General features: G+C 45.3%; 1 protein-coding gene across 2 annotated transcripts in view; it reads left to right on the forward strand.

Moving 5' to 3' along the window:
- LOC121300566 (guanine nucleotide-binding protein subunit alpha-11) overlaps positions 1-15,280 on the forward strand; it is a 56,230-nt gene that overhangs the window by 28,848 nt on the left and 12,102 nt on the right. The window contains exon 1 of one of the 2 annotated variants that reach the window (XM_041229146.1): positions 4,842-5,658. The exons of the other annotated variant lie outside the window; for it this stretch is intronic. Within the exon in view, the coding sequence (XP_041085080.1) occupies positions 5,523-5,658 (136 nt within the window). The 5' untranslated portion in view covers positions 4,842-5,522. Of the gene's footprint in view, positions 1-4,841; positions 5,659-15,280 lie in introns of those variants that run through there. 2 annotated transcript variants of the gene reach the window in all.

The following is a 15,280-nucleotide window of genomic DNA, read 5'->3' on the forward strand; positions in this document are numbered from 1 at the left end:
ATCACATTGGAGTGTAAGAGTCGCCCAGACTGAAGGTACTTTCAGTTACTTTCAGGTTTTATTATAGCGCCTAAAAATACAGCAGGCCTGCTGGAAGCTCATTCATTCATTCCACAAGCAGCCTCCAGGGGGTCGCCAGAAGAAAGCCACTACAGCGACTGGACAGCTTCAAATCCTAGTAAAAGCGTAGAACAGCAACTAATACTAAAAGCATCACGAAGCCAGAGAGGTCTGGTAAAGCATATAACAAAACATGGCAAACCAGGGTCAACTTTGGAAACAAAAGCAGCAGGATCTTCTTGAAGCTCTGTTAGTAGAACAGATTTCCCCTTGCAAATATTTCAAATAAATATTCCGTGCACGAGCCCTGACCGCCACGCTTCTCTCCAATGTCCTTTCACACATGCATGTCCTCTTGCTCTAGAGCCAGAAGGAGCTGCCCAGCTGCTGTTGTCACACAGATGGAAGGCTGCACTGCGAATGATGGAACAGCATCGTCCAGCAGCAGGGGAGAGACGGGCTGCATCGCCCAGCAGCAGGGGAGAGAGACGGGCTGCATCGCCCAGCAGCAGGGGAGAGAGACGGGCTGCATCGCCCAGCAGCAGGGGAGAGAGACGGGCTGCATCGCCCAGCAGCAGGGGAGAGAGACGGGCTGCATCGCCCAGCAGCAGGGGAGAGACACGGGCTGCATCGCCCAGCAGCAGGGGAGAGACACGGGCTGCATCGCCCAGCAGCAGGGGAGAGACACGGGCTGCATCGCCCAGCAGCAGGGGAGAGAGACGGGCTGCATCGCCCAGCAGCAGGGGAGAGAGACGGGCTGCATCGCCCAGCAGCAGGGGAGAGACGGGCTGCATCGCCCAGCAGCAGGGGAGAGAGACGGGCTGCATCGCCCAGCAGCAGGGGAGAGAGACGGGCTGCATCGCCCAGCAGCAGGGGAGAGAGACGGGCTGCATCGCCCAGCAGCAGGGGAGAGAGACGGGCTGCATCGCCCAGCAGCAGGGGAGAGACGGGCTGCATCGCCCAGCAGCAGGGGAGAGAGACGGGCTGCATCGCCCAGCAGCAGGGGAGAGAGACGGGCTGCATCGCCCAGCAGCAGGGGAGAGAGACGGGCTGCATCGCCCAGCAGCAGGGGAGAGACACGGGCTGCATCGCCCAGCAGCAGGGGAGAGACACGGGCTGCATCGCCCAGCAGCAGGGGAGAGACGGGCTGCATCGCCCAGCAGCAGGGGAGAGAGACGGGCTGCATCGCCCAGCAGCAGGGGAGAGACACGGGCTCCAAAGCCTCTTCAGAGTTCACTTCTCACACCCTCCTTGTTGCTGAGCTTCCATCTCTAACAGAGCTCATTGTGACTGCGGTGCAAACCCTTACACAGGCCTACCAACCAGAAATGCTCGGGGAAACTGTAAAGTTGGTTTCAAAGCACTTTTGAAAATGTCCGCTCTAGTGCACTGATAGTGTCAGAAATATTGCCCACATTGTCAAACAGGTAACACAGGAATCACGGTCCATGATGTGGTACTGAACAGAAAAGACAGAGCACTTGTTGTTTTATGTGTATATATATATATATATATAGTAGAGGACAGATCTCAAACCGCAGTGCACTAGAGCAGGCATTTTGAAAAGAGCTTTGAAACAGACTTTAAAGTTCTAAGTGTAAAAAGTTATCGGGATGTTAACAGTGAAAAGAAAAATGACAGGTGTGTTATTTAAACAGTTGTAGCAGCCCGTTGGGACGGGTAACGCTAGATTTTTTTGGAGCCCCACTACTTACTCTTTAACAAATTTCAATGACAAACGCTTCGGCCAGAAGCCATTCTCAATGTCTGTGTGTCTTCAATGAAGAAACGTTCTGACCTCATGTCTTCCATTTCGATGAACGTCAAGCCTAGAGGTCTTTCTCAATGCCTGTGCGTCTCCATTGAAAAAGCATTCAGACTCTCTCTGAGTCTTCAAGCAGAAGCGTTTGCAATCGAATTGACGGCGTTCCTTTTAGGGTTTCTTCATTCAGCACTGGTTATGGATGCTAAGCCTGCCATTGTAAACCTGCAAGTCTCGCAGTCCAATTGCTGTGTCTCCATATCCACACTGGGTATGTGCTATGTTCTTGTTTCAAGGGCTGTGTTGGTTTGCACTATATCTTTAAGAGTCTGTATCAGTATAGCCAGGGTGAGTAGCTGTTTGAGGGTGTTCCTGCACGTTATGTTCGATACAGTTCCCAGTAAAGTGCTGGTTAAAGACACTGGCCAGCGTTACTGGTATTAGTCACAGCCATTCTGGTGGCGAGGCTGCAGTTTTTTGCCACTGAACCAGGTCTAGTCGCTCACGCTGACATGCAAGCTGCTCCTTCACAGCTGGAGCTGTAATTGAACTTAATAAGACAGTTTGGCTGCAGCATGTCTTTCACATCCTGGCTGCCTTCATGAACAATATGAACAGCGTTGCCTCTTCTCAATGAATTCTAGCATAGCGCACTATACAGACTATTATATTTAAGGTCCTTGTTTTTTTTTTTTTAGATATTTATTTTATATAAAAACTGCCTGGGGGAGAAAAATACAAATACAAATGCGTGCAAATCTGTTCTTTGGTTTGGCAGGTGAATATCAGGGGTGACAAGATACTCAAATTCAGCATCCCCATAATTGCATATTTCTATCTGTCTTTGCAAGAAGCAGGAATCTATTGCTTTGGAGCAACAGTGAGCACAAAAAAAGGAACTTCAGCTCCATTGGCTAGTTCCAGATTCCCTATAATTAGTAGTTAGCTCCCATCGAGCAGCAGCCTCAGCACCAACGTTTCATTTTCTCCCTATTTATAAATGCTCTTTGCGTAACAGACGAGTTAATGTATAGCTTTACGTTTAATGCTACGGTATTTGCAAGGCCAGCGACTCAAGACATTCTTGAGATGATTCTCCGGTCATTAAGAAGGGCTCCCTTTCTCTGTGTTAAGCGTGTCTCCGAGGTCACAGTCATAAATGATGCTGAATAGAATGTGAAGCAGGGTGGGGCCACAACCTGTTCTGTACCAGAGATGAACCAATCCCTAGAAACCCCTTTGCTTAAACCCTATCATACAAGGTGACCTCATATGGGGAAGGATACAAAAAAAAATCTCTTCTAGTCTTTACATGGAGACACAAATGCATGATAGCTTAATATGAAGCAAGGAAAACATTTTGAAAAATGTTCAAAGAAAAATATATTTTTTCAGCTATTTTTAATATTTAATTCACAAAAGGGTTCAATGCATCTTGCATCTGAAAGAACTCAAGAGACGACCAATACACAACTATGCCTCTGACGCCCGCATTACAGGACACCCTGCATATTAAAGATATACACCGGGCAGTGTTATAAGTCAGGGGGTATTGGTTCATACCACTGAGATTCCAGGAATATATCAAATCCAGGGATGGAAATAAGGCTCCTATTGCATAGCAGTTTCATCCTTCCCAGTTTTCACTGCGAGCTTGATATATCCATGGTGTGTAGGCAACAAGCTCAGGTGTGTCTTATTAAACTCATAGTAAAACCAGAAATGGACTGAACTGCTATGCAGTGGGAGTCTTATTTCCATCCACGAGGCGGACGCTAGCGCAGGAAGACTGTGCAGCACAGCCACATTTAAACCCACTACCAAGGAAGCCCATCATTTAAAAGGCATTAAAACGGGAAAGGCGCCCATTCGCTGTGGTAGAGCCTAACTCTCAGCATCGCGTGTAATCAAAACAGCAGCTGTGCTGACAGGGGTCAGACTGCTTCTAGCCCGGGTTCTGCATTCACACACTAGTGCTGACAGGGGTCAGACTGCTTCTAGCCCGGGTTCTGCATTCACACACTAGTGCTGACAGGGGTCAGACTGCTTCTAGCCCGGGTTCTGCATTCACACACTAGTGCTGACAGGGGTCAGACTGCTTCTAGCCCGGGTTCTGCATTCACACACTAGTGCTGACAGGGGTCAGACTGCTTCTAGCCCGGGTTCCGCTATCGCCCACTAGTGGTGTAACAACCTGCTGTAATAATCAATCAAGATTTAATTGATATAGTGCCTTTCATAGTGGACCACTGTCACAAAGCGCTTTACAACATACACATCCTGAAATTATATATATATATATATATATATATATATATATATATATATATATATATATATATATATATATATATATATATAATATATAAATATGTAGATATAGTAATCTGAGTATAATAACCGTACATAATCACTCAAGTCACAGCTGTATTTGTAGTGTATCACCATTTCGCATCCTCGTTGTATGGCTATCAAATCTGGAATTTAAACCACTAATTGAAAATCGCCTAAATCTAATTAAATTATATTAATGCTTCCATGCAATGTCCTTTAAAAAAAAAGTTGTTAGTGTTTGTATATTATTATTATTATTATTACTGGCTACTGTTGACTGTATTTGTAGCACAGTAGTATCTCAACGGAACTGCGTCTTTGCAAGATAAAAAAAAAAAAAAAAAAAACGTACCAATTGAACGAATCATAGAGAAATGTGCAAAATCTAATTTAATGCACGTCAGTTTATAACCCTATACCTGTGCGTGCGTGTGGGTGCGTGTGCGTGCGTGTGGGTGCGTGTGCGTGCGTGTGTGTGCGTGGTTGCTCTTTTCCACGCCAACTCTGACACGCCCTCAACCGAACTGCAGAACCTGCAACACCCGCCTTCCCCAATCCCCAGCCTCTCCGTTCCCATTTGTCCCGCCGCACCCAATCAGAGCTCCCGGTTGGCCCTCGCCCCCGTCTGTCTCGGCCGTTGCTAAGCAGCTGCGAGTGTCACGCTCGGGTTTGCCATCGCCCCCGTTTTGTTTTTTTTTTTTTTTTTGTGGTGCGCTCGTCCATCTCACCGGGCTCAGGAAGGAGGAGGAGACGCGATTCAGCAGGGAAAATAATAAATAAATAAAAAATCCGGAGGGGTGAACGAAATAAAAACAGAAATCAGAACGGGTAAAGACCCCTCTTGCGGATTTGAGACGGGTTTTTAAATGCAGGACATGTTTTATTACGTGGTGCGCCACCAAATAATTTAAGGACAAAGGCGCAGGGGTTGTTTGTGTTTTTTGGTGGAGACTGTGGTTTTTGCGCGGCGGCGGTGTTTTTTTCGGGGTCGGGGGAGAGGCTGTCGTCTCTGAGGTAGTTCGGGCTCGGCAGAGCTCATGTCTCGGCAGCACCCGGCTTCGTCCCGCTGCGTTTGGGACCGGCGCTGCTGATCGAGAGCGGAGCAGCGAGGGTGCCCGGCTAGGAGACCTCACCCTCCGTCCCACAATTGGACAGCCCCCTCTCCCCCTCCCCTCCACACCGGTTCTCCAGAGCCGGCTAGCAGTGTGAAGTCGGAGAGCCATCGGTAAGAAGGGACTAGGCAAGTCCGAGGCCCCCCCCTCTCCCTTCGCTCAGAGAGCGAGCAAAAGCGGCCACCACTGAGGGGGAAAATCCGTGTGTGGAGCCAGCGAGCCCTGCGAGGAAGGGCTTGGGAAGAAGAAGGGGAATGACTCTGGAATCCATGATGGCTTGCTGCCTGAGCGAAGAGGCGAAGGAGTCCAAACGGATCAACGCGGAGATCGATAAGCAGCTCCGCAGGGATAAGCGAGACGCCAGGAGGGAACTCAAACTGCTGCTGCTCGGTATAGTAAATCATAATCATAATAATAATAATAATAATAATAACTCTCCAGTGATGTAATTACCGCTGTGTGCAATAATAACAATAGCAAGTATGCGGCCGAATCGGTGTGTAGGCTGCAGCAAAGTTAGCAGTAATAAGGCCATCATATTGATGATTATATATAGACGATACGGGGGGGGGGTCTGATTATTCTGTTTTTAATACAGATTACTTCTCAAGCCTCGGTGACATCGATATACAAATTAATTATTGTTTATTGACAGCACATTGGTTTAATTTATATCCCCCATTGTTATATATGTTGTGACACAACATCCTTAAATTAAGGCACCCCTATTCCCCTCCCTCCAAACAAGTATCAGGCAGATGACAATTGTAAATGATGTGTTTATTTATTGCAATGCTAATAGCCTGGCCTGTTTGCTTAAATGCATCGGGGTTAGCATCGAATGAAATAGTCCTCGACATGCCAGAATCAGGCGGTGGGTGTTTTTTCCTTTGTGGCAGAGATGGTGTCTAATTCAGTACCTACTGTGCTAATCCATTAAGAATATTGTTATATTGTCATGCAATCGAGAGAAAAAGTGAGCGCTGTATGTAAATCCTGGTATCCAATTGAACAAGATTGCGAGACACGGCCGTTAATATTGGGGAGGTGGCATTTTTATACGCATATAACGAAATGACCAGTGACCTGTTTTCAAACCGTCCAATGAAACGGGCTTTTTCATAACTGCATTATTTTTGGTCTCTCTGCAAATGCCCTAGATTTAAGTTAAGGGGTGTGTTGAATGCTACAGGTATTAGGATGGAAATTAGACTCCCATTGCATAGCACTGTGATCCATTCCTGGTTTTACTAATAACACACCTGAGCTTGCTACCTGTACACTGGCGCTTGTCAAGCTTGTTTTAAAACCTGGAATGGGTGTCCCTTATTTCCATCCCTGCAGGTATGTTAGGAGTATGGCATGTGCAGGGTGCAATGCAAACCTTACTGTTGGTATAACAGGAGTCTATTTAAATGTGCCATTGCTGCGGTTGAAAATTTGCAATCTGGGTTAGAAAAATCATTTGCATGATTTTGTTTTTGGGCTTGCATTTATTTGCAACTGTCTAGGAACTTGGAAATGTTTAGCTTACAAAGTGGGGATTTCCAGCCATTGGGAGGAGGGACTGACGTACTTTACACACACACACACACACTAAGTATGTGAATAAGACTCCCATTGCAGAGCAGTTTGATCCATGCCAGGTTGTGCTGTCTTCTTGGTTTGTGTATTGGTAACAAGCTGAGCTGCATCAAATTAACCTCTTAATAAAACCTGGAATGGCTCAGACCGCTATGCAATGGGAGTCTTCTTTCTATCCCTGTAATACTGTAACCCTAAACAGGTTAAAACCATTAGCACTGATCCAGATAAGCATGTCTGAAACTTGATCAGTGGGCCATGTTAAATTAGTTAATGCCTCTTAACTAACGTTTAAACTGAACGCTGTAGGTAATTCTATATCAGAAGAGCTGGCAACATTGTTTGAGGGTGGAATTTCTGGACCGGGAACATCAGAGTTGTAGCCCAGACAGAAAATAATTTTTCCAATCCCTTTCCTGTCGATCGTCTAATTCCATGAACACTGAACTTAACCTAAATGTTCAAAGTACAGATTGTACATTTCCTGTCACTTGCCTGGCTGCACAGAGCGCTTGTTTGTGGAGGTACCTTATTCACTGGTTACATCCTGCAATGGAGGCATGTCATTTATTCATGTATTGAAACTCTTTTGTGAATTTATCCAATTTTAAAATTAAACCAATGGGCAGTCGATATTGTCCTACACGTTTGTGAGCAGGCTTCCCTATTGTGGTGTTTATGTTCTTGGCAGGAGTATGATCCTGGCGGTTGCAAACAAGTTTAGGAGATTTGCAAAGTTTGAATGACTGATCAGTAATGAAAACTGCACAATGACCATGCAAAATAACATGGTAAACTTTTAGAAAGGTAGGAGTCATGTAAAATATATATATATATATATATATATATATATATATATATATATATATATATAGATAGAGAGAGAGAGAGAGAGAGAGAGAGAGAGAGAGAGAGAGAGAGAGAGAGAGAGAGAGAGAGAGAGAGAGAGAGAGAGAGAGAGAGAGAGAGAGAGCAGTATGTGCCTCAGAATAAAATAAATACAAATTAAAAATGCATGCACTTTTAGCATTTCTAAGCTTTAAATTGGTGTGCAATCTTACACACAGCTGAGGAGGAGACAGAGGGAACTCCAGTGATTGCTGGAAGCTATCCTTAGCAGCACTCTGCTGCTCTTTCCTGGGACCCCACAATGGTTCAGGCTGACAGACATTAAATATTTTAGTTGTTTTGCAAAACTTGAACAAAACTCTTTGGCATTTGCTCCCAAATATATGCCACAGAGGGAAGGATGCAAAATAATTTCTGTTTTAATCCTATTATTATATCGCACATTATGTAAAGGGGGTTATCTGTTGTTGTCCTGTGACTTGCAAGAGGCCAGTGTCCCTGCACTTAACCAGCACTTTTAAACTGAGTTGTGTAAGGCAGAAGAATAGCCTCTTTTATTATGCAGAGTCTGCCTCTCGTTTCCTGGGCTGGCAGAGCTTGCTGTAGGTCACTCTGGCACAGCTCTGGTGTCTCCAGCTCCAGCGGGACAGCCTGGCCCTGCTTGTATGGGCGTGGACAGGGAGGGGTCTCCAGAGACCAGTTGCTTCATTGTTTTAGTTTCCTAATGCACGTCTAATTCCCAGTTCATCCTGGGCAAGATGACAAGCTTCAGAGATTTATACGCTGTGCTTTACTAAAAGGTACGTGTCGTCTTTGTACGTCTTCTTTCAACAGAGTACAGGGTTAGATTCCCAAAGCCATGTCCTCCAAATCATCACTGGCTCAGCTTTGATCTGAATGTAAAAAGCACGACTAATTTAAACATCATTGAACACGTAAACAGTGTGATGCTTGATTCGAGCCTCTGAATTGAAAATCTTGGGGGTTTATTTGTTTTTAGGTAACTTCAGTTGGCGCGTTTTCTCCTTTCTGAAAACTTGGAGTAAATAGATGTGAGAATGTAGCCTGTAATACACAGACGAGATCTTCAACTCTGTTCCGATATACTGTTCAGTATTACCTGTGTGGCCCGTCACCTACCTCAGATCCCCTTTTAAAAGCACTTTTAATATTGTCTGTCTGTCTGTTCATGTGCACTGACAGCTATATCTGTGTCTGTGTTATACCCTGAAATGCAAGTCATAAGTGCCTAAATATCAGGGCTGAACCCTGCCTGCGATTTCACATAACATTACCCCTGCCGTTGTGAGGGCTTTCACTTTCACTTCGTAGTATTACATCTAAAGGGCTTTCATTTCAGGAGGAGGGTGGGAACAGAAGTTACTGCTCCCCTGCCAGCTGCAGTCTTCATTTCTGTGTCCTGTCCGTTGATGTCTCTTACAGTCGGCTGTATTTTTAAGCTCCCTGTGTTTTGCAATATACGTTTCTACAAGATTCAATCCTTGCCACACAAGGCTGGGTTTGAACTTAAAATTGTCTCTGGGTGATTACCACTTTGTGGAATTAATAGATTTAATTAAACAAGGTGTGCAGACTCGCAGTAATGAGGCATCTCTGTGTCTCTGAATCATATCTCTCTCTCTCTTGTTTATTCTATATTCTTTACATGAGGCAGTAATCTTTATGGTTTCATTGAGGTTCAGGGAGTAAAGGGAGTTTTGCAGACTTGAGAGGCAGTTAAGGTGATGTGTCTGCCTCAAAGCAGTGCCCTTGTTTGTTGCGATAATGTTAGTTTAAATGTTGTGCAGGTGACTTTGTTAAAAAAATGATGTATTTATTTTAAAGAGATTTCTGTGTGTTGAAGTCCTAATTTAATGGAAAAATGGCACGCCTTTAAACACGTGGAATTTCATTTTGTAATCAATATTCGAACTGGAATAGCCATGATCGTCTGTAAGTGATGCACCCTTTGAAATTCCTGGGTCTCAGTGTTGTCTTGAACCACAGTGTACACTTTTCTCAAACGTTCCCAATTCTCCAGGCTGGAAATCGCACAGTCACGGAGGCACAGAGTGGGAGGAAGCATCATCAGTGCTGTTTCTAACCTGAACTATTTCTAGCTGCTGTTACTAGTGATGGAATAATTCTCCAGCGCATATTTCTGGAGGTCGGAATAGGCAGCGTTTTCAAGGTTACTTTTTCCACTCGAGAATTGTTGCTTTTATTGGTGCATTTTAACCCATCAAAGCCTGGTTTAGCGCTGCCTCTTTTATAACATGGCTGGATAATGTAGAGCTATTTTTCCATTCCTGGGAAATGGCAAATTCAGTTTTTTAGCTTTTATTAATAATTATGACATTTGAACATAAATATAATGTTGATAGTTTAAGTATATTAATAAATGTTACCACAATTCTTTCAAATTCAAATACAGTTCTTTCAAATACAATTCAAAGCCAAGATTTTCAGTCTCTCTTGTTGCTGTAATAGTAAGTAAAGCACCTGAAGACACTTCAGACCTGTCATAATGTTTATAAACATCACTTGGCTCGTTGCTGGCATTAAAATAATTTAATATATTACAATAGCTCAGAAAACAAATAGCCAGCACTGCCGTGAGAATCATATTTACAGTCTTCCACTGACTCTGTAGTTCAGTCTGCAAATGGTGATTTAAAAATACCTGTTTATCTTATTACAGGCATTGCAATAACAATACAAAATATTAAACAGTTATTAAAATCCTCTGTCCAAGCCCTGTTAAAAATAACATTGCGCAGCACAGTTTAAGATCTTTCCTGTTCTTTGAGCGCTGAAACATATTTTTGAGCAAAGCAGAATTATCCATCAGCTGTGTGTTTAATGCGTTGATATACTGTTAATTTTGCCACCAGTAATGGACCAGTTGACCACGTGCCAATGCATTTTGACTGGACCAAGTTCCAGTAAACTTGTTACACTTCACTGGATAAATTGAAAGTTGGAGTTTGTATGTGAAATCCTGATGCCGAAGAACACAAATGCGATAATAACCGACATGTAACTGCTCACTAAGAGTTTAAAATGAATTCATCTTTTGTTCTTATTCTGGTTTTGTTTCTGTGCAGCAGTCAGATTGTGTAATAAGCATGGGATAGAGGAGTAAACGTGTTTGGAAGTTGCAGAGTAACCCTCTGCATCCTGTAGGGTTTTGACGAATGGTGCAAAGTGAATTAATCGGTCAGCTGCAGAACGACCTGAAGAGTTGTGAATTCTCCGTATTCTATGTGCAGTCACAGCTGTAGAACCGACGCCAAGAAATGAAATACACGAGTGGGCCGGGTAGCGCAGCAGTCTGCATCGGTTGCCCTTCATGCCTCTGGTCTGTGGAGGCCTGGTTTCAGGTTCAGGTCCAGATCAGGTCATTAGTGAGAAGTTTGGTGGTCTCAAATGGACACAATTCAGGGATGATAATAAGACTCTCGTTTCATAGCAGATCCATTCCTGGTTTTACTATGAGTTTAACAAGACACACCTGAGCTTGTTACCTATACACTGTGGCTAATCGAGCTGGTAGTGAAACCTGGGAAGCCATGAACACAGCCATCAACAGACACCAACCGTCAACACAGCCACCCACACAACCTTCAACACAGCCATCCACCGTCAACACAGCCATCCACACAACACAACCTTCAACACAGCCATCCACCGTCAACACAGCCACCCACACAACACAACCTTCAACACAGCCATCCACCGTCAACACAGCCACCCACACAACACAACCTTCAACACAGCCATCCACCGTCAACACAGCCACCCACACAACACAACCTTCAACACAGCCATCCACCGTCAACACAGCCACCCACCAACACACCCTCAACACAGCCATCCACCGTCAACACAGCCACCCACACAACACAACCTTCACACAGCCATCCACCGTCAACACAGCCACCCACACAACACAACCTTCAACACAGCCATCCACCGTCAACACAGCCACCCACACAACACAACCTTCAACACAGCCATCCACCGTCAACACAGCCACCCACACAACACAACCTTCAACACAGCCATCCACCGTCAACACAGCCACCCACACAACACAACCTTCAACACAGCCATCCACACAGCAATGAACCAACCACACAGCCATCCACCGTCAACACAGCCACCCACACAACCTTCAACACAGCCATCCTCACAGCAATGAACAGTCCACACAGCCATCCACCGTCAACACAGCCACCCACACAACACAACCTTCAACACAGCCATCCACCGTCAACACAGCCACCCACACAACACAACCTTCAACACAGCCATCCACCGTCAACACAGCCACCCACACAACACAACCTTCAACACAGCCATCCTCACAGCAATGAACAGTCCACACAGCCATCCACCGTCAACACAGCCACCCACACAACACAACCTTCAACACAGCCATCCTCACAGCAATGAACAGTCCACACAGCCACCCACCATCAACACAGCCACCCACACAACCTTCAACACAGCCATCCTCACAGCAATGAACAGTCCACACAGCCACCCACCATCAACACAGCCACCCACACAACACAACCTTCAACACAGCCATCCACCGTCAACACAGCCACCCACACAACCTTCAACACAGCCATCCTCACAGCAATGAACAGTCCACACAGCCACCGCACACCATCAACACAGCCACCCACCATCAACACAGCCACCCACACAACACAACCTTCAACACAGCCATCCACCGTCAACACAGCCACCCACACAACACAAAGCCTTCAACACAGCCATCCACCGTCAACACAGCCACCCACACAACACAACCTTCAACACAGCCATCCTCACAGCAATGAACTGTCCACACGGCCATCCACCGTCAACACAGCCACCCACACAACACAACCTTCAACACAGCCATCCACCGTCAACACAGCCACCCACACAACACAACCTTCAACACAGCCATCCACCGTCAACACAGCCACCCACACAACCTTCAACACAGCCATCCACCATCAACACAGCCACCCACACAACACAACCTTCAACACAGCCATCCACCGTCAACACAGCCACCCACACAACACAACCTTCAACACAGCCATCCACCGTCAACACAGCCACCCACACAACACAACCTTCAACACAGCCATCCACCGTCAACACAGCCACCCACACAACACAACCTTCAACACAGCCATCCACCGTCAACACAGCCACCCACACAACACAACCTTCAACACAGCCATCCACCGTCAACACAGCCACCCACACAACACAACCTTCAACACAGCCATCCACACAGCAATGAACAGTCCATCGTGTGTGTGTGTGTGTATATAATTGATAGATGTTCAAGGCGATATATCACAGTATATTTAACGTTATCAGTATGTCGCCCACACCAACATGAGGTTTACAGACTGGTTTCCTGGGGGCAGATACTGGGCTCTTCAACAGGCTGCATTCTCTTCTGAAATTGTTCGGCTTTTCATTTATTATTTTAGAACAGTTTCTTGGAATGTCTTTTTTTAAAAAAAAAAAAAAAAAAAAAAAAGACCCTTAAGTACTTTTAAGGGTACAAAGTCGCATTTTCCAGGAGATTTGAGTGTAATAGAGATGCTTTTGGGCAGGAGCTTGGCTCAGCCACCCCAGTCGTTTCTAGCAAGTGTAGAATTTCTTTTTTTTGGAAACCTTTTTTCTCGGGTCATTTCAGAGCGCCCAAGTCCCCCTTGAGTGACCCGTCATCGTTATGCAAGTTTCAGTAACCTCTTCTCTCACCCCGCTGTTCACGTGACCAGCGCCGGGAACCCAGTTTTGAGATCGCTTCACCATTGCATTTTTTGCATTGTTTAATTTTTTTTTCTTTTTGTTTCCCAGCTGAAGTCCTTGGGAGACGGTATAGCTTCCTGCTAGACCTGTTTTAAATTTCAGTGCAGTCAGCAGCAGCAGCAACACCCTGTCTGAAAGTGGACTTTGACTTTAGCAACTTGCCATGCCTTGAAATCAGTTTCGCTTTGTGTTCTGGAGCCCTGGAGCTTGTAGCAGCTCAATCCAGCTGCTGACAAAGATCTGACCTTTCATACTGCGTCGTTACTCTAAAAATGGGGCACCAGAATCGGGCACCTCGTCCCTTTCATCGTCCTTGACCTCTTCGGTCCAGGGAAGCCAGACCACAAAAACCTGATTCTAAAGCAGCTTTCTCTGGGGGCTCTGGCTCTTTGGCAGAAAGTAAGGCTGTAAGAATAAAAAAAATGAATTTCTGCACTGAAGAATTCCTTCTGATCAGCTGTGACTGATAACTGTTTGTGTGGAAGACATTTCAGGAACTGAAATAAGACTCTGATTGCATAGCAGTTTGATCCAGTCCTGGTTTTACTAGGAGTTTAATCAGGCATGAGCTTGTTACATACACACTGTGCCTAATCAAGCTCTTATTAAAACCTGGAATGGGAGAGATTGCTATGCAATATGTTACTTCCATCCCTCCTTTAACACCAGGCTGTTTTAACCGTCTAATGTAATGGGCTGCATTGCACTTGCTGTTGCATCTAATGCTCACAACATCTTTATTCAGTTCAAACACAAACCTCTGTACATAAGTGCATTAGTCATTTGCATATGAACATTTGAATCCGTCATATCGTCTTTTCAAGCAATATGGCCAACTGGGGCAGCATGTTGTGTTTTTTTTTTTTTTTTTTGCTTTGCTGCTGCTGGAAACTAACAGGATCACTTTTAACTTGGTCCCACCGGCAAATGGAAACGGGACAATGGATAGCTGGGTCAGCACAGTTGGGGTCGGCCGCGGGAGGCTGTCACAACTCCAGGTAACGTGCGAGGTTCAGCGTGTTTCTAATGTATTAATACAGCAAACCCTGAGCAAAACAGGCAAGAGCAGTTGGTGCCGCAAATATGCATGCTTTAGGGGTTTTGTTGTAACTGTTAAACTACAAAACCGATGCCAAGTGATGAAATACACAAGTGGGCCGGGTAGCGCAGCAGGCTGCATCGATTGCCCTTCATGCCTCCGGTCTGAGGAGGCCTGGTTTCGGGTTCAGGTCCAGATTGGGTCATTAGTGAGAAGTTTGGTGGTCTCAAATGGACACAGTTGAGGGATGACAAGACTCCCATTGCATAGCAGTTCAAACCATTCCTGAGTTTAATAAGACACACTTGAGGTTGTTACCTGTACACTGCGGCTAATGAAGATTGTAGAAGAACCTGAGTCTTATTTCCGTCCCTGCAATTGTATGTCTAGTATTGCCATATCTGAATGTAGCCAGTGCCACCCCCTATACGCTAAATTCACATTGGGATTAGTGTTATAGTACAAGGTCATGGTGCATATTGCAATGCAGCAATCATTCATGGGCTCTATCGGACTACGATTTGCTGCGCTTTTGGTTCCACGTCGCGATACGGACCTCTGTCGTGATATACTGGAAGTATCGAGATTCTCCTGTGCACAATGAATCTTTACCTTCTAAACAAAATAAATAAATCAGTGTAATGCAGAAATACGAAGTGCACTGATCTGCTACCTTGTGTATTCGTTATCTGCAAGAAATATTCCAGC

The sequence above is a fragment of the Polyodon spathula genome, chromosome 26 (assembly GCF_017654505.1).
Source record: "Polyodon spathula isolate WHYD16114869_AA chromosome 26, ASM1765450v1, whole genome shotgun sequence".
NCBI classification, from domain to species: domain Eukaryota; kingdom Metazoa; phylum Chordata; class Actinopteri; order Acipenseriformes; family Polyodontidae; genus Polyodon; species Polyodon spathula.